Here is a 25,768-nt window from a genome sequence, read left to right on the forward strand (position 1 = left end):
GCAACCTCACAAAAACATTCATCCACCTCCTAGCAATGCTATTCTTACGAGAGGCAACTAAAAAAAAGGGACAGACCTGCAGCCAAAACATGAAAAATTCTGGGAAATTCTCTGGCCTTTTAAGACAATCTAGCAAACACCAGTAACACCTTGGTTGCTCATAAGTCATCACAATCACAACTAACAACTTACCCTCTCTTACTGGAATGTCCTTTTTTCAGGAACTTAGTTAGTTCCCTCTTAAAAGACTGTACACTCACCACATTTTGGCAATCACAGGGCAATGACACTGTGAAAAGGAACACTTCCTGCCATCCAATCGAACTGTTTGATTATAGATTTTAATAAATGACCTTAGTACTACCATCCCTATCCACTTCAAGTAACTCATCCAACCAGGCCGTATCCAATATCCCTTTTAATCCTGCATTCCTCCAAAGTAACAGGCCCTAATTCTTGAAGCCTATTCTTATAGCCAAGATCTCTCAGATTTCGTGTCATTCTGGTTGTCCTCCTCTGCCCCCCCTCCAGAACCTTAATATACTTCACTATGTGCGGGGACCAAAACTGAACACAATACCTCAAATCCAGACATATCAAAACCTTAATTAGCCTAAGTATCGTACTCTTTGTTTTGTATTCAATGGTCCTAGCAGTACAACTTAACTAAACACAGTGCTCCACACTCACTCACACACTTTCCTTTCTCTTGCAGGCCAAGGTTGCTCACAACAGGAGGGAGCAGGAACGCACAGGCAGGGGACAACCTGACACCCAACCACTTTCTGAGCTGGAGGAAAGAGTGCTGCAAATCATTGGGCGCCGTGGCCACCGGCGACGATGACCCCCTGGAGGACGACAACGCTTGGGGCTGATAACGAAGAAGAAAGCTGCAGACGGATATCAATGGACCGTTCAGGTGGGCAGAACAGTGGCAAATGGAATTCAATCTGGAGAAGTGTGAGGTAATGCATTTGGGGAGGGCTAACAAGGCAAGGGAATACACTAAGTGGTAGGACACTGAAGTGCAGAAGATCAGAGGGACCTTGGAGTGCATGTCCACAGATCCCTGAAGGTAGCAGGGCAGGTAGATAAGGTGGTTAAGAAGGCATCCGGGATACTTGTATTCTATGCCTCAGCTAATAAAGGCAAGAGTTTGAACTGTATAAAACACTAGTTAGGCCGCAGCTAGAATACTGCGTGCAGTTCTGGTCACCACATTACAGGAAGGATGTGATTGCACTAGAGGGGGTGCAGAGGAGATTTAGGAGGATGTTGCCTGGGCTGGGGAATTTTGGCTATGAGGAAAAATTGGATAGGCTGGGGTTAGAGTCATAACGGCACAGAAGGAGGCCATGCCGAACTCTGGTTGTTTGCTTTGGAGCAGAGGAGGCTGAGGGGGGACTGAATTGAAGCGTATAAAGTTATGAGGGGCCTAGATAGAGTGGATAGGAAGGACCTATTTCCCTTAGCAGAAGGGTCAATAATCAGGGGGCATAGATTTAAAGTAATTGGTCAGAGGTTTAGAGGAGATATCTTTTCACCCAGAGGGTGGTGGGGGTCTGGAACTCACTGCCTAAAAGGGTGGTAGAGGCAGAGACCCTCATCACATTTAAAAAGTACTTGGATATGCACTTGAAGTGCCATAACCTACAAGGCTACGGACCGAGTGCTGGAAAGTGAGATTAGGGTAGATAGCTCGTCAGCTGGCACGGGCAAGATGGGCCAAATGGCCTCCTTCTGCGCTTTAAATTTCTATGATTCTATCAACGGTATGCTCATCCCTACTCCTCCTTCTCACATCCCACTTCCCCCTCACGCCACAAGCCTTTCCCACTTTCTAGCTAATCATGATGTATGCATGCCTTTCTCCCTTCCTGCCCCCTCCCCTTAACCCGACTCTTGTGCCTTTATGCTTTCAGATAATGAGCAAGCAGCTGAGCAGTCTGTCCCCGAGGGCACCATAGAGAACGAGATGGAAGAAGAGAAGGACGAAGAACACACCACGTCACTGCATGGCATGTCTCACCTGCAGGCACCAGCTCAGACACTGGGACTACACGTTCTTAAGAGGCTAGTATAGTAGTGGGATCTGCACAAGGTGATGCACTGGGGATGAGCGGGCTGCAGCAAGGCCAGGGGAAAAGGGTAGCTTGGGTGTCAGCTCCCCGGAGGGCGAGTTCGCACGCAAGTTCTGCTGCACAGGATTCAGATGAGGACCTCTTATGAGGAGGCCTTCAGAAGAAGGGCGATGGGCAAGCACACGGAGATGATGGGTGCAATGGCAAGGGTGTCTGAGAGCCTCTCGGCAATGGTAAGAAACGTGGAGGAGTCCACCTCCAACATTGCAGAGAGCTCTGCACATACCATGGAGCCTATCATTTGCAGTCTGCAGAGGATGGTGGACTCCCAGAGAGACCGTGGCGACCCAGACCTCATGCAGTGTGTGATGGGCGATGTCACAGCTTCCATTGCAGCGCAGGCAGAAGCCATGCAACGTCTTAGTGCTGTAATGTAGTCTATGCTTGGTGCCATCGATTCTCAGACTGCTCTCATGCAGTCTCAGCTTGATGCCACGCAAGCACTGACTGCTGCCATCGTGGCTGGGTTGACCACCGTCTACCAGGGCTTTCACAGTGCTGCAGCAGGCCAGCAATCTGTGCTCCAGCAGATTGGTAGTGATGCTGAGGTGCTGCCCTGGGGGAGTGGCAGTGGGTCAGTGGAGCAGGGACCTGCTGTCCTCTCTCAGGATGCCAGCATTCCTGCTCCTATCATTGGAACGCCACCATTGCCCCTGCCTGTCATCCAGCCAGCTGCCGCTCATGCTGAGGTGGTGCAGTCTACAGCCGGGCCCTTCCAGGCCCAGAGCTGGTCGAGGGCATCCTGAAAGGCCATCTGAAGTCTGCCGCACAGACACTCAGCAGCCTTCCACCCATCGTGCTGCAGCCACTGGGCCAACACTTCTTAGGAGCGCTAGAGTAGGCAAAGGCACTGTAACGAGAGATACTGAAGGATTGCACAAGGGTGAATAGCTAACATTGGTTGTTGTAAATATGTGCGCACTGATTATTGATAAATTTATTAATTGGCCTTGGATTACAGACCACCCTTCCGGAAGGCCGATTGAGTGGCTGCCTCCTCCTTCTCCTGAGGTGAGGAGAGGCATTGGAGGAGGATGGTGTGGTCAACTGTGTCAAAGGCTGCAGATAGATTGAGAAGGATGAGGAGGGATAGTTTACCACAGTCACAAAGTGTCATTTGTGACTTTGACAAGGGCCGTTTCAGGACTGTGGTGAGAGAGGAAACCTGATTGGAGGGCTTCAAACATGGAATTGCAGGAAAGATTGGCATGGATTTGGGAGACGACATGTTCAAGGACGTTTGAGAGGAAAGGGAGGTTGGAGATGGGGTGGTAGTTTGTACGGACAGACGGGTCAAGGGTGGTTTTTTTTTTTTTATAAAAAGGAGAGGGGTGATGACGGCAGATTTGAAGGAGAGGGGGACAGTACCTGAGGATAGAGAAAAACTATTCCCTCTGGCGAGTGGGTCAATACCAGAGGTCATAGATTTAAAATCACTGGCAAAAGATCTAGAGGGGAGAGGAGGAGAAATGTTTTCACTCAGAGTTGTCAGGATCTAGAACGCTCTGCCTGAAAAAGGTGGTGGAAGCGGATTCCATAAATAAATTTAAAAAGGGTGTTGGACAGGTACTGGAGGTTGAGGAACTTACAGGGTTACGGACAAAAAGCGAGGGTGTGGGACTAAGCACGACTGCTCTTTCAAAGAGCCAGCACAGGTACAACGGGCCGAATGGCCTCCTCCTGTGCTGCAAGTTTCTATGATTATGATAAGTGCACGAGACAGTGATCCTCGTTGGTCATTTCCAACTGACTTTGTTGTTATGCTACCTAATACAAACAAAAAGGATTCCTTAATTATGCATGTAGAATTAATGATTAATTTCAGCCACCACAACTTTGACTCAGTACTAAATTTATAAGATAATTGTGCTATCACAATGTTAACAAATAATTTCAAATTAACTGGGTGCAATTTGTGACCAGTGCAACAAATGCAAAGGAACTTACTGGATCTGCTGCAGCTGTATGGAATGACTGTCCAACATTTAGCACCCTCATTGAAGCTTCTAAATGACTTGGTGGGAGAAAAAAGTTTGGAATTACAACTGGATCAGGTCTGAATAAAGATGTTAAAGATTATTAACAATAGTGAGTTTAAAAAAAGAGTACAAAAGTATATAATTCCTTCAGTATAGCCTACTGCATAACTAGAACATGCTACATTCCTTGCTCAACTCTGATCTTTGTGATCAGACTGCCTATAACTATATAGCTAAACTAGACCAAACATGTTCCTTCACATTCAGTCCCATCAATTATAGTCACCAACATACATTAAAATATAAATACAAAATTGTTACATAAGTATTTTAAGATAATTTGTAACCAGGGGAGAAATTATGACGAATCAGCGATAAAGGCAAATAGTACAGGATATTCTACTGAACAAAGTTTTTCTTCACCGCTACAAACAGCATAGCATTCCCTTCCTGAAGTAATAATTCATATTATGTGAGCACCACCGATCATTACTCATAACGTGACTTGTACATTTGCAAAAACTAAAATGGTTAATCCATGCCATATTAAGTGATGGGACTGTAAAGTTGGCCAACAGCAGTAGATTATTTAAAACCTAATTAACCTAGACAGCTATAACCATATAACCAACTTATGAAAAGCTCAATCAGCAATGATCAAAGTGTCATAGCACTTGGCTAACTACACACAAATAAAATTTCACAAATGCTTCTTTGACAAGCAATAAAATCAACTGCAGTGAAGGCTAAAAGTAACTGTTCAGGACAGCAGGCGTTAATTGGAATATATTAGGAATTAATGCGTGCCTGAATAAAAGTTCACTTTAAACTCAGTAATAGTTACTTAAGGATACAATCTGACTGAAAGCTCATCATCTTCTGAATCTGTATCTGCAGTCTCCTTGCGCTTCCTCTGAACACACTCCCCACCAGCTTTAGAGAACTGTCGGTTTTCATGGTTGTGCCCTTCAAAGGACTCATGGTTTTCGTCACTTCCAAGCTCTTTGTTTCTATGGTCATGGTGGTAGTCTTCATGAATACTCTTTACTTTGAGGCCTACTTCCTCCCCATCGGTTAGTGAAAATGTTCTACTGGGGAAAATGTCATATTCTGTAACGTCTTCTGCTTCATCAGGGTTTGAGGAAAACAAGTCCAGATCATCTGAGAACTGCATTTCTAATAACTTTGTACTTGAGCACTGTTCACTTTGGAGAATTAATTTCCTGTCTGGCACATCACAGTCTATTCCTTCATTTAATGATGAGGATTTTTCTGTATGTGGGGACTCACCAGCTGCGATATTGCTGGGTAAATTACAATTTTCATTTTGCAGTATCTCAGTAAACAGTTCATCATGTGTACTGATGGGGATTGCTTGCTCTTCCTCAGTCAGGCTTCCATTTCCTGTTGACTCCCGAGTCTCTCTTTTACCTTCACACTTATGCTTACAATCTTCCTCGAAATCTGACAAGATACTTGACCAAGGACTGGTCCTGTCAGTCATAACAGTCATGTCATTTAAGGTTCTTGGTTGTATCACATCTTCCTCATATTCTCCTTCACTGCACCCATCACTACCATAATCATTTTGTTGGTTTCCAATTTCTACATTGGATCTGTTATTCTGGGAATCTATGTTCTCTTGAGCAAAGTATTCATCATGTTTAGTTTGTCTCAACTCTGAATTTCCTTCTGTACAGAATGGAGGAATGTAGGTTTTCATATTTTCCCTCTCCGGTGACTGTAGATATAGGAAAGCTTTATTGTGGTTTTTGTTTCCTTCATTTTCTGAATGTTGTGGTTCATTTTCTGCAGTTTTCTTCCAATCTTCTTCTGCACCTTGAGGAGACTGCAGTGGAGAAGTAACACCAGCTTTCTTTCTTTCTTGTAGACCTGTTAGATCGTAAAATGCAAACATGGGCATGAATATGGAAATAATTGTATCAATATTTTTCATTCACCATTAAGCATTTTCTTGTTTAGCTGTTGATATATCAGCTGCCAATCTGTAGATTTTGATATAAATGCTGCTGGTAGCTAGATTTAGATTTTACCTTGATCTACCTGCAATGAAGTGAACATGCTAAAAACTTACTGCACCCACAATGAAGTGGCTATATGCATCATGGCCACCCCAGAGTAGGGAGGGGAAGGTGAGATTATAGAGGTCGTGTCCGAAAGCAAAATGGATGAAGTCACTCTATTAGGTCAGTTCTCTCCCAACACAAACAGCAAGCGAGGAAAATGTTATTATGATTTCAGTCACTGTTGTTCAGCAAAGCAGACTATTCAAGCAGTTTGTGCACAAAGTAAATACCGATACTTCAAATCCAGTGTGACAATGCACATATCATGCGCCACACATTGCTAGGAAACACATAACTAGGGCAGAGGATACTGGACCTGGGAGCAGTATGGCAAACTGAGAGCCCGTAGTATTGGTCTGTAAGAAGCACATGACCATGCAGTTCTGTGCATATTATTGCAAACTAAATGGCCTGACAGAAGCTGATGCTTATCCTATTCCTCGTGAGGAGGAGCTTCTTTTTTTATATATAGATTTTAATAGCTACCTGTTGATTCCATACACGACAAAAGGTTCTTGGCGGGTGCCACGAACGCAGAAAACCAGTTGCAATCTCTGTTTGCTAGACCGTCAGTTTTTTTTGAGTTTACAGTCATGGCTTTCGGAACGAAGAATGCATCAGTAATGTTCCAGCAGCTGTTCCATTCTGACTGGGGCTCAGGATTACTCTGGCCTACAGTGCTGATAGTCATTTCAACTTGGTCTCTGCCATACAAACTTGGTTGAGCTAACCAGGATTGACTGCCAAGACCAAAAAGGTACAATACTTTTAATTCCACGTGGGTGCAGGGGAAAGAGGCCCGAGCAGGTGGTGAATGGCATTGTATACTGGCTCCACCCATGACCAAGGAACAGCTACAGACTTCCCTTGATTTGGGTAGATATCATTGCAGGCTCATTTCTTTTGGAGATGTATGGCCCACCAGGGACGTCAGGGATACAAGAAAAGGAAGGGAAAAAAACATGCTTGCTCTCATAGGGGCTCACAACTTTAAAAAAAACTAGGAAGCTCCCACGTCCTACCCTCCGTAAACTTGAAGTCATCCAAAATTCTGCTGCCCGTGTCCTAACTCACACCAAGTCCCGTTCACCCATCACTCCTGTGCTCGCTGACCTACATTGGCTCCCGGTTAAGCAACGCCACCATTTTAAAATTCTCATCCTTGTTGTCAAATCCCTCCATGGCCTCGCCCCGCCCTATCTCTGTAATCTCCTCCAGCCCCACAACCCACAGAGCTATCTGCGCTCCTCTAATTCTGGCCTCTTGATCATCCCCAATTTTAATTGCTCCACCATCGGTGGCCATGCCTTCAGCTGCCAAGGCCCTAAGCTCTGGAATTCCCCCCCTAAACCTCTGCCTCTCTAACTCTCTTTTCCTCCTTTAAGACACTCATGTGAAATGCCTTAGGGCGTTCTACTATGTTAAAGGTGCTATATAAATACAAGTTGTTGTTGTTATATGTGGCAGTTGTCCCAGTCAAAAGGATCAATAAATAATGTTTTCATAATTATGTACACACAGAGAATTCAATTATTTAACCCTCTATGTACAGACTTATGTCAGTGACATCCCAAGAGGTGGATGGAAAATGTTGATTTTACACTCAAGATATCCAAGCAATTGAATCTTTTTGTTTGATTTGATTACAACACATGAGTGTGACAACAGCAATATTGGCTTTTGGTACTTAAAAACTGCAATAGTTCCAGTTGCATTGAGGCATTGTATTATAATGTGGGCAGTCCTGAACCCTGCAATTGTATTGCAGTCAGTTCTAAGGTAAATCAAGAGTAAAATCAGCAAGAAATGGTTTCCTTTGGATTACCTCAGATTGGCTAAAGGATGACAATATGTACATCAAATTCAGAGCTACTGCAGTTAGCAACACACAGTATAACTAGGGTGCATGGTAATAAAGACACAAGGTGCAAAGATGACAAACTTTGAACTATCAGTTGGTGTTTAAAGAACTACAGAGGCAACCATCCAAAGACAAGACTGGCGAACCGTATTAAAAACTTTGGGTAGACTGTTGGAAAAGTAAACATGACAGGTTTTAAGTCTGTTGCACAGGTTTTAGGACATGTAATTGCATAATAATTACCATCTACAAAAAAAAAAGTACAATTGACATTCTCTTAGCATGTACAACAGGCAGTTTTTCATTTGTTAGGACAGAATATTTTGTTGGTCAGTTTTGTCACTAGTCTTAAAAGGTGAAGGGCTTGTTGAGCCTCTAAAGGCCCTTTTCTTATTCTGAAATCTCAAGGTCTAGTTTCTTTGAGGGAAAAATTCATTAGCATTCATATTGGGTCGCTAACATCGCCTGCGCCCAGCGAAAAATAGCACTGGTGATCGCTAACTTCAGTTTTAGCACCCCAAGAGGGAGGTGATGTGCTAATTCAAGCGTTCCACTTCCTTCTTGGAGCACTAACGTGGTGCGTTCTGCAGCGCTACGCACTGGGCCATGTAGCGCTGCCACATGGAAGGGCTCTTCCCCTCATTAAAGGGGAGGGTCCAAGCCCACAACTCTGCAGTGCCCTACTTGGACCACCAGGGAGCAGGGAGTCGCACCAGCAGCTCGGCACCCAAGAGGAGTGCCAGGTTGAGGCATGGACCCCGCGTTCAAAGACGCAACGGGCCACGACAAGTAAGTCGGCTGATTTCCCCCCCCCCCCCGCCCGCCACCACTTTTACTTAGCACCCTGCGAGCCCCCTGCCGCTCCGTTCCCGCCCGCTGAATTGGTCACCGTCGTCGCCCTCGCCTGGTGATGACGTAGTCATCGCCTGCGCAGCGGAGTGCTACCCAATACCGCCGTAGCTAAACTCCTGCTGAATCTAGTGGGAGTTGTTAGCCGCGCTGCGCCCGGGCGAAATGTCGTTGGCACCCCCCTGGGGTGCCGAGAGGCACAAACGCACCGAATTTCTAGCCCTTTACCTTTTTGAAATTTTACAGCTTGAATGACAATGGTCTAATGAGGTATACATTATACAATTGTCACAATTTCTTTCAATTCAAAATATTATCCCGTTTTGAATTTCATTAACTCACTTTTTCAGTGTATGGAAGTTTGCATTAATCTTGCAAAGCTTCAGACTAAGATGATTTTCGATTGAAAACTTAAAAGTTTATTGTTTTAAAAATCAAAATTTATGAAATCAGCTAAAAAGAAAATAAAAATGCTGTCATCAAATAAAAAAAATACCATTATAAAAACATCTTTTTGCTCACCACTGATTAAGTGGCTAGATTCATAGACCAGTTTATTTGACTTCTCCAAAAGATGCTGTTCATCACCAGGGCTGTTTGATGATCTATGGCGATAATTCATTTTATCTTCACTTGTTCTTTGCTGTGGGCTGGGGTTAATCATGTGAGAAAATGGGGATGTAGACAGCTTTCGATTGAAGTATCTTTGAATATCATCCAGCTCACTGAGATTCTTCCTACACATCAAAGTAGGAATAAAATTAAGACATATAAAATAGCAGATGTAAAAAAAAAAAACAGTTTTTACTTATTTCAAAGATGATACATGTGTGAAGTGCAAAAAATGGCACTTGGCCCAAGAATAAAACTCCATAGTAGCCAAGTTAATGTAAGATTGTTATTAGAATGGTGACTGATAGACCCTGTCTCCACATTGTTACATGTTCCCCATTTAATGCAATTATTTTTCTGAGGGTACATTACTCCTCAAACCATCCCAAAGCACTGCTGTGCTGTATGCCAGGACTCCAAAGCTCTGCAAAAGACACATTAGACTGTAGTGCTGGCTACTTCTACTTTTCACATGGTCGTTCTTTAGGGCGAAGTAATCTAAATTTGATCAAACTTTAGACCTATGGGATGACCTTTAGACATAAAAAGCTCCTCCGCTGATTAACAGACAAAATCTGAAGAACTTTCCTAATTAGCCTCCCTCCACAGTGTTGTTATAGTCACTTTTCCATGTAATTCAGGCAGGGCTAACAAGAAATGATTAAAGACTCACAATCTCTACAAACAGTAGCAGGGACCGGCAGTGTTGTGTCATTTTCCACTCAAATATTGATTAATGTAATGGAGTAGAGATATACAATCCTTTCCTTACTTACACAGGCCTGGAGTTTCCTCCTTGGGCACAACCTGTAAGTTAGACCCAAAACTGCGCCCAATGATGTCAAGTTGCGCCCAAATATCCTTCCAATCTCATTAGAATATGCCCAAACTTAAAATGGACTCGATCCCTGTGCCTCCAAATTTCTAGGCTACTGTGCCTGATGTACATAAATGATGGTTTGATGACTTCAAACTTTAATTCCCTTTTTATGCATGAAAATTAAAGAAGGGATTTGGCGTACATTTGGCACTTTCTTTAAGCCCTGATTGTTTAAGCTGATTTCACTTGTTTTACACTGATTTCCACTTGTTTTACACAAGTTATGTATGTTCTGGCGTATGCTAATGAGATTCTCAGGAAATTCCAGGCCACCATAGTATGAAGGGTGGTGTATCTTTAACATCCTTTTGACCTCAATTTAGATGCAATATGCTAGTAAACAGGCTATTAATCAAACTGGGCTGATGCAGTCGAACAGTGTATGCCTTACAGTACTCTGCATTACAACAACAACAAAAATACATTACATCAGCTGATACACTAGTTGTAAAGGATCTCCTTAACCTGCCTATAAATGGAGAGGGTCGCACTTCACATTTTTTTGGCAGAGTATTTTGACACACTGCTGTTTCTAAATGAAAGAAAGTCTCTAGGGACAGGGTGCTGAGTTTGGATGATCAGCCATGATCTCACTGAATGGCGGAGCAGGCTCGAGGGGCCGAATGGCCTACTCCTGCTCCTATCTTCTATGTTTCTATGTTAATATGGTTCTTCTGCATACATTTTTTGGCTTGCCTTTTGAGCACTAAAAATTATATTAGTATCTGGATAAATATTCAATTCTATGTAGAGTACTAAGGGTCCAAAGTGGTGATTAGATATGATATACTTTTCAGGATTCATCAAGCCTACTTTAGTCGCATGTTGTTGGGACAACTGAGGCTAAATGCTGACACAATTGGTCCTATTCTTACAGAAGACAGAGGATTAGAAGACAATCAGATGAATAATTTTCTGCATGAGATTGCACCTTTTTCTGTTGTGATCATCAAGGTGTTAACTATTCTTAAAAGGACAGTGGATTGAATGAGAGAGTTTCTCCAATTGAGCAGAGGACACATAATGTAATTGGCAAAAGAACCAGCGGCGACATGAGGAAAAAATATTTTATGCAGTGAGTTGTGATGATTTGGAATGCACTGCCTGAAAGGGTGGTGGAAGCAGATTCAATAATAACTTTCTAAAGGGAATTGGGCTGGATTAATACTTGAAGGGGGAACATTTGCAGGGCTATGGGGAAAGAGCAGAGGAGTGGGACTAATTGGGACAGCTCTTTCAAAGAGTTGGCACAGACACGATGGGCCGAATGGCCTCCTTCTGTGCTGTATCGTTCTAGGATTCTATGAAACAGAAGCGGGTTATCTTCCCAGTTATTTTAGTCACTGCTCAATTTGCATAAAGTACAAATCTATTAAAGTCATACTAATGTTAAATGTTCCAAAAGTTAACATTACCTAGCTGCAGGTATAGAGTGCCCAATCCCATGGACATGTGTGCAGGCAACAGCTAGATTCATTAGAGGTTGATGAGAACAAGTAGTAAAAACATACCATTCACTACACTATGAACAAGTACAAATGCATTAAAGTATATACAATTATATACTTTGACTTATAAACAATGGGTTACCTTAGAGCACTGAAAAGTGAAGTCCGAGAAGTTTGTGAAAGCGATTCGAAGTGCCCAGCACTTTGCATGTTGTGCTCTACTTGCTGCAAGGACTGATGAAACCTACGAACATTTTCCATATGTTCCTCGTGGCGGGAGGCTTGGATTTCTGTGTTGACTGATCTGTTGCAAAGTGGGAAAGGCATTTCAATTATAGCTTGCACCGTGATCAACATTTACAGAATTATTTGGAATTTGAATTTTAGTTTCAGCATCACTAGCCCCGATGCCATATTAAATACAGAGATCATGATCGTCTGCCAGTAGAGAATAAAAAGAAAAGCTTCCTTTCCAATTAATTGATATGAAAACATACAAAAAAGGTCAATAAAAGACCAACTGTTCCATCCAGCCTTTCTCAAAGAAGTGGTGCAGCCTACATGTACCATCAATCCACATTCCCTCAGTCATTCCGCCTTTGAAACTGACCGCAACTTTGGGATTTGGCGCATGTGCAAAGTTGCGGTCAGTCATCGATAGCTCCGAAACAGGCTGCACTGTACTCCACCCCACCGAGCCAGCAAATCTGTGTAGTCAGCCAAATCATTGAAACGGATGAAAACTTCGGCTCTTCTGCAGTGAGTACGCTATTAAATTCCCCACTAAAAGTTAGACCCAAAGGGATCAGGTGTAACTGGGGTTTTAACAGTGTTATTATTGCTAAACAAATGTTAAGGGATAAGAATACTAATTTTAATTCTGTGCAGTATGAAATTTGTCCATTTTAATAAAAATTTAAATTAAGAAACTTTTCAAAAATTTATTTATTTTTAAAAATTATTTTTTAACGTGTGTCAGGTTTCAGGTCTGCCTTTTGTCCATGCGAGAGCCCCAATTTTTCTTTTGCTCTCAACATTTTTTTAAAAATTAGCATTTTAAGAGCTTACTCACTTCTTCGCTCGCAGTCCGTGAGAATTCTGCCTTTTGATTGGCTGCTCAGACAGCCTGTTGCCATCACAACAGTCCGTTGATTTGAATTGAAGGTCGGAAAACCCGAAGTTCTAGACACAGGGATCGCGAGATCCTTGTGCGAAACGTACTTCAGGGCCAGCAGCGAATGCCTTCGCTTCGTTGCTGACCGCAAATTCCGGGCCAAACTGTTGTCGGCAAACTTGGTAATATACAAAAAAAAATCTGAATGAGCTCGTTGAAAGAATTTTGTATATATTTTAACCTTGCTATTAATTTAACTATCAATTCATAAAGAACCCCACAGGATATTACATCCCTATCTAATTATTTTATCACAAATTAAGTTTAGTATTAAAGATATCTCTGTTCATGATTGAAATGATGTTCACTATTTAATTTCTTTACTTGTCAAGCATGCCAAAATTTTCTAGTCAAAGCTATTTCACTATCTGGTGCTAACATTTTTTTTTCCTTCAAATGAACAGTTTTCATTTTCTTTACCGCAATCATACAATTTTTATAGTGTAATTGCGTACCTGTCATTGGCTGGCAAAGCATCGGCATTCCAAGATGTGCTGATGAATTGTTCTGAATATTTGGAGATGTGACTAGGGAAAGAATTATACATGCCGCTGGTCTTATATGGCAATGATTCAAGGGTAGGAGCCTGTAACGTTAAAAATCACATTATTATATGTAATACTTCAAAATTAAACACTTTCGGCATTAAATTTGGAAAAAATAAACTTTTCTGTTATAACTTTTCATAAATGTTTCTTTCTGTGTTCCCCTGTTTCCTTCTCATTTGGAACAGCACATAGACTTATCTGCAGTTACTCTGATTGATATGCATTTGAGTGATGCCAACCTGATTAAGATTAAACAGATGCACTTTGTCAGCAGGTGGTGGAAGTGGGGTGAGACGAGAGTAACGAGTGGCGTTCCCGAGGGTCCATTTTGTGTCCTCTGCGGTTTACATTATTTATAAATCATATGAAGACAAATGCTTCTTGTAATAATATCATAAAATGTGCTAATAACCGCAAACCATTTAACAAGTGTAAGGGAGATTGTGGCTTTCAAAACAATCTGCTCCAATTAAACAGATGGGCAGACGGGATTTTAATGCAGGTATGTGCACAGTAATAGACAATGGAACAGGAAACATGGGTACACATGTAGAAGATCCTATTTTGAAAAAAATGCCCACAGCATCTGGTTTTCCTCGGCGGTCTCCCATTCAACTGTTACCACAACTCAATCATGCTTGGTTTCAGAGGTCAGACGAGATCAGGGATAATCAGGCTGCTGTGTCTTAAGCGTAAACAGTTGACTAACAAATTTGTAAAAGGAAGAGGAGTTGGGTGTGAACAGTTAATGTGAACCAGTTATAAAGAAAGAACTTGCAATTATATAGTGCTTTTCATGACCTCAGGACCTCCCAAAGCGCTTTATAGCCAATGAAGTACTTTTAAAGTGTAGTCACTGTTGTAATGTAGGAAACACAACTGCTAATTTGCACACAAGGCCCCACAAAGAGCAATCAATAATCTGTTTTGCTGAGGTTTGTTGAGGGATAAATATCGACAAGGACACCAGGGAGAACACCCCTGTTGTTCTTCAAAATAATGTCATGGGATTTTAAGGTCTACCTGGGAGGGCAGACAAGGCCTTGGTTTAATGTCTCATCTGAAAGATAGCACCTCCAACAGTGCAGCATTCCCTGGGGTGTCAGCCTAGATCATATGCTCAAGTCTCAGGGGTGGGACTTGAACCCACAACTTTCTGACACAAACATGAGAGTGCTAACTCTGAACCAAGGCTGACACCTTATCAACAAGGCTAATCGAATAGGGAATTGCATGACGAGGGAAGTTATTTTGATCATGTACAGTAAACCACATTGAAATAGTGTGTACCATTTTATCCACGCTACCGTCAATATATATTGATACTCTGAAGAGGGCCACAAGACCATTGGTGGTATCAGTTCACACAAGATTTAACATTTGCAATGGTATCACTACAAGTTGACAAAGAAATAATCTGCAATAAGGTCCAAGAGATTAATCAAGTCCACCAAATAACTAAAAAAATGAAAAACTGGTCTGAACAAGACAACTATAAATGATTGGTTGCACTCTTCCTGCAAGGTAGAATCAAATAAACCCACTATAGTTGTAATAGTAACATAGGCATTACGCTGGGAGTAATAAGGTTTTAGCAAGGTTGATGATGCAAAAACCACAGTACTGTAATACAAATGCATAATTAGGAAAATGATACATTTCAGAAGGATGGAGAGTTAGGTGCCAACTAGATGACTAAGTTTTGAAAATTAAACATAGTCAGCAATCATGTTAAAGAGAAAAACACAAATATGAATCCACTTCACTTCCCTTGGGAAAGGGAGGGGGGAATGGAAAGAGAGGGTTGTTGAGAATGCTGCTTTTCTCCTCTCCTGGCCTTTGGAACCATCAAGGCAGCCTCTTCCACTGGAATAATTTTACCACAAACAGCCTACCAGCTTCTGCTGGGCACACAGATCATATACTGGTGATAAAATAGAGTGCAGGATGTGGTAGAGGAAGGAGGCAGGAACAAGGCTATTTGAATTAAATAATATTGGTTTCCTTCTAGGACTTTTCTTAAAGTATGTCAGACACTACTTGGGAAATTAGGAAGCAGATACTGAGCAAGGATGGGAGCTACACAGGAACTTAACACCCTTTCAGGTGGTGCCTATAATGTTCCCAAAGGCCCCTTCAGGGAGCTGGACATATACACAACAATCTCTCTGAAAGAACAGGGAATTTCTACAGATGTTTTCAGCTGATGCACCTCCTCACCACCACCGATGGTAGTTGGAGCGGCTTCAGATACCAGTCGACGGACTAGTCCTCTCGATAAATATCTAAATGACCTTCATGCCTACGCAAATTGAATCAATAACACAGATCAATTTACCAGGGTTGAATAATAAAGCATAGGTTGGTAAACTGAAAGCGATTTGGAGATACAGGCTAACAGTGCTTCTTGGAAGCAAGCCGTTTGCGCTAACCTTTTGGATGGAAATGAGGACTCTCCAATATTGAAGCCCATTGTACACAGATATCTGATGAAACTTGTACCTATAGCATAGTATAAACAAAGCTGTTGAGGAAGTGGAGAAACATTACCCAGATCCTTACAGCTACTGGTAGACCCTGGAAATAAACTTCTGGGATTCCTTCTCTTGGCAGCCTGTAAATATGTATATTTGCATTGGTATTTCTCAGAAGTCCACTTTCATAAAATGGTTGGCATGGCTCCTTTGGAACATAACTCAGGTGGAGAAAATCATATGCTCCCATCTGGGCCATTTTAATGGCAGTTAGAGCAAAGTTGCTAGAGGCGATTATTAGATTATCTTGAAAGGGCAGATGCCATTAGGGAATCTCAGCACAGATTCTGGAAAAGGAGATGCATTCTTGCCGATTTGAGCTTTAAAAAGTTACATGAAAGGAACCCAGTTGATATAGTGGACTGGATTTTCATTCAGCAGTCGGGAAGGAGGCGGGACTACAACTTTCGGGTTTTAGTCCCGCCTCCATCAAGATGCGGCCAATCCACACGATTTTCCCTTGATTGACCTTGTTGAGCCCGCCCAGCAGGCCAATTAAGGGCCACCCGGCAACAGCATAGACTGAAATTTCATCTTGACAGATGAAATATCAGTGTTTCACAGCTGTTTGAAGCTGTCAAACACCGAGTCTTACTTCTAACCCAAGTCCTTCTACGCAGACTCAGTTAGAAATCTCATTGGCGCTGAAGGCTGTCATTTTTGTCAGCTCACGGCCATTCTGCTTTCAGTGCCGGCTGAATGATGGACTCCCGCAGCCAAGAGGAAGAAAGGCTGTAAAGGTAAGTACAGGTAATTTAAACTTCTTTACACACTTTAGACACACCAAACACACTTACCTTTGCACTCATGCACCCATCACTCACCTGAACACCGACATCTCGACCCCTCCAAGTCCTTCAACCCGACAGCCCGCCTGCTCTAACCTGGCGTGGTTTGGAGCTGTCGGGAATCCCACACGACACCCCTCAAAATAGGGATTCGGCTAATTGGCACTAATCCCTTCCTGCCTCGGGTCGGGTACCCGCCTCCTTTGAAACTTACGTGGAGGCGGGTTTTGGGCGGGATGGTGTCGGGACCCCCCGCATTCGGGATTTTTGCCCCCCCGCACGCCTAAAAGCCCACCTCACGGCACACTGAAAATCAATCCCAGTGTGTCTGGACTTTCAAAAGCCTTTGACCAAGTACCACATCAAAGGCTGCTTAGCAAGGTTGTGTCTTGTGGGATTGGTGGGCAGTTATTAGGCTAGATAAAGAATTGGCTACATTTGGGTAGTTGTTAATGGTAGCTGCTCTGCCATTGGCTAGTCACTACAGGAGTCCTGCAGGAACTGTTCTCTTCGCCATGTGATGTCAGTCGTGGCTCAGTGATAGCACTCTCGCCTCAGAGTCAGAAGGTTGTGGGTTCAAGTCCCTCTCCAGAAACTTGAGCAGATAGGCCAACACTTCAATGCAGTACTGAGGGAACACTGCACTGTCAGAGGTGTTGTCTATCAGATGAGACGTTAAACCAAGGCCCTCTCGGGTGGATGTAAAAGATCCCATGACACTATTTTGAAGAGCAGGGGAGTTCTCCCTGGTATCCTGGTCAACATCTATCCCTCAACCAAGATCACTAACACAGATTTATCTGGCCATTATATCATTGCTGTTTGTGGGACCTTGCTGTGTGCAAATTTGACTACACTTCAAAAGTACTTAATTGGCTGTAAAGTGCTTTGGGACTTCCTGAGATTATGAAAGGTGCTCTATAAATGGAAGTTCTTTCTTTTCAAGGGCCCCAGTTTTTCCAGTCTTTACTTGTTACTCAGTCTTTTGATGTTAGCACAGATTCACCATATCCCCATAGAGATAAAATAAGGAACTCTTCATATGTGAAATCACAGGTGTGAACTTCTGCCAGTCTACAGCAATGCTTTGGTACCAATTCATTGTGCTACCTTTGTGCTGAATGTTGATGGAAATTATCTATGTTCAGATTAACTAGACCTTTCTCTACCTGTATCCCTATATATCTTCGGTATCAAAGCATTTCTTCTTTCACCAAATCATTAAAATCACACTTACGGAAGCTGCCGATTGTTTGTGTGTTTGGGTCCACCTTTTCTCTCTCAGATGATGGATATTCTCCAAAGGGGTGATTGCTACTTTAAGCTGTCCTTGGCATTGACCACTAAAGTCAGTGATATTGTACCAGCCACAAATAGACAGGAATCCGGATAACAAAGGAGAAAGATCCACAGAGGCAAACCCTATAACCCGGTCAATATCTAGGACACAAAGTGAAGCATTTAGTAAGGTTTGATGACGCACTGATGCCATGAAAAAAGCCTTACGAGTTTGTAAAATCCAAAAATAATCAAAGCCCTATTTACACTTTATAATACTGTCACTGACCATAGAAAGAACCTTTCCCTTCAAATGATCCAATTCAAGTTTTGGGCACATCAGTGTGCAGATCACTCAATCTGTGGCTCCTCTTTCCTCATGTACCACTTATAAAGGCATGGCTAGGTAGTCCCCACTTCCCATATTGCTGTTGGGCCCTAGCAGCCCCTCTCAAGGAGTTAGGCTAACAGAGCACTCACATTAGATGGAATGATAATTGATCACAAATCAAGTTTAAGTGCTTTTTTTCTTCCCTTTCTTCTCTATGTCCTTGAAAGCAATCAACACAATTCCACAGCTCCAGCAGCCATCGAGTATCTTGCCCAAGTGGCAGCTCTTCAAGCTGGATGGGGAAGATTGGCAGTCAATTTGGCCAAAGAGGCATTACAGCAGAGTCCGATTATATTCTCACTCGATGCCCACACGTTCACTTTCAAGTAAGGGTCATTGGACAGTGATGAGGATTTGCCCCCCTCCTTAGCCTAGGCATACTAAGGTCAAGTAAGGGTCATTGGACAGTGATGAGGAGTTGCCCCCCTCCTTAGCCTAGGCATGCTAAGGTCAAGTAAGGGTCGTTGGACAGTGATTAGGAGTTGCCCCCCTCCTTAGCCTAGGCATGCTAAGGTCAAGCGTACCACGCCAGTGCATCACCCAACTGAGATCAGTTGACTCGCCACGACTGCACCTTCTCACTGAGTACTTCATTGGGTTGTGCCATTTCTCACATTCTGGATGAGTGGTTCTCCTTTTTTTGTTTACTTTCTTTTATTTATTTACTTATTGACTCCCTCTTTCATTTTCACCCCTTTTTCTAGTTTACTACCAGGTTATCTTATACATTTTCCTCAGAGTGTGCATGGATTGGATACACTTTCTGAATTAATTGTGCGAAGCATTCTGCAGCCACACAGCATATGCTACACTTCAGTATGTTTTGGTTAAGTACCTCAAAGACTGAAAACTACTGTTGACTTATTTACTCATTTTAATTTTAGTTTCTATTCTGTACCATGCATATCTGTTGGAATTTGTAGTATGGGTAAATTTTACAGGATAAGTTTTAAATGAAACAGTTAGAACAGTAACTTAGATAAACAGAATAAAATTACATTTTATAGCATTTACCTGCTTTATGCCACACTTTGAAAACCAGAGTTTGCTGTGGGTCCAGTAACAACCCTTTGGATAGTCTGCAATTACACAAATAAAAGTCACTGTAAACAACAAAATTAATTTTTCTTCAGTGTGGTCTACTCACTTTTTCGATGTAGTTAATCGCCACATAAATGACCCTCATCTCAATAGCAGTAGTCACACTGTTCTCTCTACGACTCCCCCCTAACAAGCCACATTATCCCTCCCGGCCTTCACTGCACACAAGGGCCACGATTTTGCCAGCCGTGGAGAGTCTGGTGCGGTCGGAGCAGACAGTGGCCTCAAACTCCACACCCATCTTCATCCTGCCTCCTCCAAGTGATTTTGCCCTGATTCGGCTTGTTAAGCCCGCCCTGCGAGGTTCCCGGCCAATTAAAAGGAAGCAGGTCTGATGATGCGTCATCAGCTGGTTTCCTTAAAGGGGTCATATCCGCATTCATTTTGACAGTTATGCTGAAGCACTGAGGTGCTGCAAACATTGACAAGCACCGCACGGCTGCACCCAGGGAGAGCCATATGCTTATGGAGGAAGTCACAGCACGCAGGGAGGTTCTCTTCCCTTCCAATGGGCAGAAGACACCTCCCCAGGAGACCAACGGGAGCCTGGTTGCACATTGCACAGGAGGGCACAAGCAGGGATGTCGTCAGGAGGACCAGGCTGCAGTGGCACAAACCTTTCAATGATCTCAGCAGATCACAAAACGTTACTGCCAAGCCACTCAACCTCATCCTGCTGTGCCACTTATCACATCCCCATCACTCTGCCTTCCCTACCATACGCCTGCACATCCTTACTCACACCAACTTACCTTGCACCACCACCCCTCTATCTACATTATCACTTCCTAGAGAGAACAGTGTGATTACTGCTATGGAGATGAGATTTTTTTCAAGGGCACCGATGCTGATGGAATAGATGGCAGGTGAGGTCGAGATGACAGAAGTAATGTCAGATAGTAATGTGGATAGAGAGAATACTCCAAACACTTCAAAGTGCATAAAGCTCAAAAGTGGGTTCTGAAGATTCTGAAGCTTCCGACATTGGAAAGTGACCAGCTGTAAAATGGTAGCTTTTATACCACTTTTGCAGCTGTCACCCATTCAAAGAAATGGAGAGTTGTTCAGAATCCGACATACTTACCTGGCGTGATCCCCGAGTGACGGGAACCTCATGGAAAACTTGGGAAATACTTTTTGTGCCTGGTAAAATGGTGATTAAATTGCTTTAAACACCCTCTTAACTAGCACAATTGCATGACCCACTGCTTAGTGCTGGGTCTGCAAAGCCGTCTCTAGGGAAACTCACAAGGAGGCAGGTTTAGAGCGGGACACCGCCCCGCTGTCAATCTTTTTTGATTTTGACAGTGGACCCGCCTCCGAACCCACCCTCTGAGCGCCAGCAAAATTCAGCCCATGGACTTTTCTACATCCCCTTTTTAGTTTTCGAACTAGCATAGAGCAAGAAACTTTGCATCCTCCGGGGGAAAACAAGGTAACAGAAGAAGAAACTGCTGCTTTCCACAATGCATGGAGCACAACTTGATGGGACATTCTCTATAGCGTGAGATAGAATAAACTTTTATCTCTAAAGCAAAGCCAAACTTTCCTTGATGAGCACTCGCTATCTCAGCAAATTAGTCCCTTGAACTGAAAAAATGCTCAGATGAAAATGAATGTAATCATGTTATTTTGATGGTCTCTCGCAACCATGCATCTAATGCGTTCCAATAGGGCCAGATTCTGTTCTGTACTCACAAATCTTCCATCTTCAAGCAGTTCCAATTGAACTCAAATTTTGGTGGATCGTTTCGGTATGGTTCAAACCGAAGATGCAATGATATTAAGTCACTGATGCAACACTGGTTGATGGCTTTTGACATCCAACTGAGTTCCTTGCAGGTATTTCTTAAACCCAGTTGCTTTGCTTTTGAGGAAACAGGGAAGATCTCGCCGTTTCCTCAAAAGGATCCTAACTTCCTCTAGAAATCGTGCACTGGATTCACTTTAGCGAGTAGCCGGTCTACCCAAGAAGCCAATTAGAAATGGATTGATGGCTCTGTATTGCTTATCAACTTCCAACATCTCAAATTGGTGTCAAAATTTTGAGCCCCAGAGGAGCTTACTTGATTAATTCAGCACATAACTTGTATAACCAAACCCATTTTGATGTAGTTCAAAGGAAAAATGTAAGAATGTTGTATCTATCAGCACACATGTGCATGCTGAGCGCTTATACATTTTAAGTTTTCAACTTGAACCATACCAAAAGGATCTACCATAAGTTGAGTTCCATGGAATCTGCTTGAAGGTGGCTAGGAGGCACTGTCAATGCTTTTCTTCCCATTTCTGTGCTGTGCCGCAGTAAGAAGATAACTTCCTAGTGGCTGTCAGAGCTATTGTTGAGGTACAAAACAACTTGCAGTTACAAAACATCCCAAGGCACTTCACAGGAGCATTATCAAACAAAATATGACACCGAGCCACATAAGGAGATATTAGGACAGGTGACCAAAAGCTTGGTCAAAGAGGTAGATTTTAAGGAGTGTCTTAAAGGAGGAGAGAGAGAGGCGGAGAGGTTTAGGGAGGCAATTCCAGAGCTTAGGGCCTAAGCAGCTGAAGGCACTGCCCCAATGGTGGAGCGATTAAAATCAGAGATGTGCAAGAGGCTAGAATTGGAGGAGCGCAGACTTCTCGGCAGGGTGTAGGGTTGGAGGAGGTTACAGAGATAGGGAGAGGGGGGTGAGGCTATGGAGGGATTTGAAAACAAGGATGAGAATTTTTTAAATCAAGACATTGCTGGACCAGGAGCCAGTGTAGGTCAGCGAGCATAGGGGTGATGGGTAAACGGGACTTGGTGCGAGTTAGGCTATGGGCAGCAGAGTTTTGTATGAGCTCAAGTTTGTGGAAGGTGCAAGATGGGAGGCCGGCCAGGAGAGCGTTGGAATAGTCGCGCCTAGAGGTAACAAAGGTATGGATGAATGTTTCAATGGCAGGTGAGCTGAACCAGAGGCGGAGACAAGCGATGTTACCGAGGTGGAAGTAGGCGGTTTTGGTGCTAGAGTGGATATGGGGTTGGAAGCTCACCTCAGGGTCAAATGGGACATCAAGGTTGCGAAAGGTCTGGTTCAGCCTCAACTAGTGGCCAGGGAGAGGGATGGTGTGGGTGGCTAGCGAATGGAGTTTGTGGCAGGGACCCAAGACAATGGCTTCAGTCTTCCCAATATTTAGTTGGAAGAAATTTCTGATCATCCAGTACTGGATGTCGGATAAGCAGCATGATAAATCAGAGGTGGTGGAGGGGGTCGAGAGAGGTGGTGGTGAGGGAGAGCTAGGTGTCGTCAGTGTACATGTGGAACCTGACCCGTTTTTGGATGATGTCGCTGAGGGGCAGCATGTAGATGAGAAATAAGAGGGGGCCAAGGATAGATCCTTGAGGGACTCAAGAGGTAATGGTACAGAAGCGGGAAGAGAAGCCATTGCAGGCAATTCTGTGGCTACGACTGGATAGTTAGGAATGGAACCAGGCTTCGTTTTGGGGCAATAATTCTGGCGGAACAACATGAGGTTAGTCAATTTACTCGGGAAGTTTTTGGAAATCTATTAACTCTTTCACAACCAGCTAGTGCCGTCTCATTTTCCTTAAAAACCGGATTGCAATTATATCATGAAATATCATGCAATACATACCTTGTTTGCTGTTGGTGGTCCCAAACAGGACTGTATGCATTTTCTATCAGAGGAGTTGTTATAGGAGTGGGGCTGACTGGTGTAGCATACGACACATAGCAACTGGGTTTAACTCCAGTTTGTTCTGTCAAGGGACATCCTTAAAAAAAAAAAAGTACACCATAATAAAAAGGTAGAAGTAGAACAAATAAAATGAACCTGAAAAAACTGTTGTGGCTTTACAGAAATAAATGCCAACCATTATCAAATGCAAATTTGTACTTAATCCTGTATCAAAACAACTGCCCATAAAGATCAGCTGAAGTTCCAAAAGTGCCCACTATAGATAAGTTTTAGTGCATGTGGAAAAAATGAACTCCAGAATAATAGACATTCCACACTTTAATGCACTTGTCCTCACATGACCAACCATAGATTTGGCAAAGTGAATCTGACCATCTGAATAAATATATAGCTACTTCAGTTGCAATATTTTTGATAACCCTTGTTCTTAGGTGGTCCAAGACTTCACAGAGGTTATTGTACTGGGTCGCATTTGTTATCAATCAAATTTCCTTGTAACTCTCAGTACTGAAATAAAAAATAAAAAATACTGCAAATGCACAGAGTTAGCATCTGAAAGTGAAAGACAGGTTAACTTTTTTGGTGAGATCCTTCATCAGATGCAGTCATTCTGAATTTCAAAATGCTGCGCTGTTTAGTTGTTTTTCCTTAGAAAAGCACCAAGATATTTCGAACAGACTGCTAGAAATCACAAATCGACCAACTTAGTACATAACCAAGTTGAAAAAAACAACGTTTCCGGTCTTTCTTCTAATGGAGCAACATTGCTGATCTTGGGTTATACGAGGTAAGATTAAATAGTTCAACCAGCAAATCTGCATCTCAAACCAAAGCATCAGCAAACACTTAATTTCTTGAGTAGTGCTACAAATAGCTATTATCAAAAGATAATGATGGATGAGGAAGGCCATTTGGCCCATCTTAGTTCATCCATTCAGAAAGATCTTATAGTTTCACCCCCACCTCCTGACACTCATTGCAGCCTCTAATTGTTTCTTAAATGATTCCACCACTATCTGAAAGTTCACTCCATGTATAGAAAAAGAGCTTCCTGATATCAGTCTTAAATTTGCTTTTTACTATTTTGAACCAGTGGCCCCTTGTCCTACTCTCCTAATTTACTTGGAAGTAATTTTCCAGATCTACCTTTTCCATACTGTCTACTATCTTACACACTTCTATGAGATTACCGCTCAGATGCCTCCTTTTCAGGCTGAAAGATTCAAGTTTCACCAGTCGTTCTCCATAATTCAGACCGTTGACATTGTGGCTCTTCTCTTCACTGCTGCCAGTACTAGAATGCCTCCCTTTGTGTCCAGAACTAGATACATTTATTACATTTGCCAAATTTCACATTAAATGCAAATATTTGTGTAAATGTCTTAGAATATTTTATATAAAATTTATGCAACATTCAGTGTATGTATTTCTCATCAAGGGGGGGGGGGGGCGGAGAAGAGAAGCCATTTCAGTTAAATACTTTTCAATGCTGATGAGTCAGTTTCAAATTAAACAACTCCAGGTAATTCAAACTGGATTTCAGAGGTCACAATGTTGCCATGCAGTCAGAAATAACAGTCACCTCTTAAATACAGTGCACAAAAGAATAAAGGCAAAAAACATTTCTCATGAACAATAAGTTGCAGGAAAATCAAATCTTAAAATCTGGAATATTGGTCAGGCCAGTATACAAAAAAAAAAATCACACCAGCAATATCTATACCAGTCTATTCAATAAAATACAATCACATTTCAGTTCTAGGTTTGGAGGTATAAAACCTTAAGGTGCTGCTTTACTGCCAAATTTCACATTCAATGCAAACATTTGTATGAAAGATTTTAGAATTTTTTTGCATAAAAAAGATCAGCAATATTAAATGTATACAACTCCTAGTATGGAGTATGGCATCATACTGCATGCTTAATATCTTGCTGAACTCTAGAAGAGTTCCTGGAACAGCACGTACGATCATTTTCAACAGTGTCATGTCCTACTGACAAGACCAACAGTTGCCACGTTACTTATACCAATCTTTTCAATACTATCATGCCACTGAATGTAAAGCACCTCCAGGAACAGAGTGGCTCAAGCACCACAGGATCTTTGTTATGCCATTCGTCATGACTAATTCAGAGGCACTCTTGTACTCCATTATAATGCTGCCATTGACAGATTTATACTTCTTTGTAATGCCATTATCATTTCTAGGGCACTCTTATACCCCTTTATATTTTAATGCTGCCATTGACAGACTCCTAAACTTTGACAGTAATGCAGCAATATAAATAAGGCTGCAATGTTATGAGCAGTGAACATAAACAGCTTCTGAAGTCTGACATTTTTTCAAGTTACAAGTGGACAGTATTCTCAGTCAAAGCTAGCAATAAGGTTCTTTGCAGTGAT

General features: G+C 42.5%; 1 protein-coding gene across 1 annotated transcript in view; it reads right to left on the reverse strand.

Moving 5' to 3' along the window:
* Positions 1–25,768, reverse strand: part of c2cd3 (C2 domain containing 3 centriole elongation regulator) — a 154,804-nt gene that overhangs the window by 20,534 nt on the left and 108,502 nt on the right. Inside the window, exons 25-32 of the mRNA XM_085999470.1 lie at positions 23,302–23,440; positions 19,585–19,649; positions 18,139–18,341; positions 13,487–13,617; positions 12,000–12,161; positions 9,440–9,654; positions 4,975–6,013; positions 4,089–4,197 (exon numbers count right to left, since the gene is read on the reverse strand). Of these exons, the coding sequence (XP_085855596.1) occupies positions 4,089–4,197; positions 4,975–6,013; positions 9,440–9,654; positions 12,000–12,161; positions 13,487–13,617; positions 18,139–18,341; positions 19,585–19,649; positions 23,302–23,440 (2,063 nt within the window). The remainder of the gene's footprint in view (positions 1–4,088; positions 4,198–4,974; positions 6,014–9,439; positions 9,655–11,999; positions 12,162–13,486; positions 13,618–18,138; positions 18,342–19,584; positions 19,650–23,301; positions 23,441–25,768) is intronic.

The sequence above is a fragment of the Somniosus microcephalus genome, chromosome 10 (assembly GCF_052327205.1).
Source record: "Somniosus microcephalus isolate GS21.2 chromosome 10, FLI_Smic_1.0, whole genome shotgun sequence".
Lineage (NCBI taxonomy): Eukaryota > Metazoa > Chordata > Chondrichthyes > Squaliformes > Somniosidae > Somniosus > Somniosus microcephalus.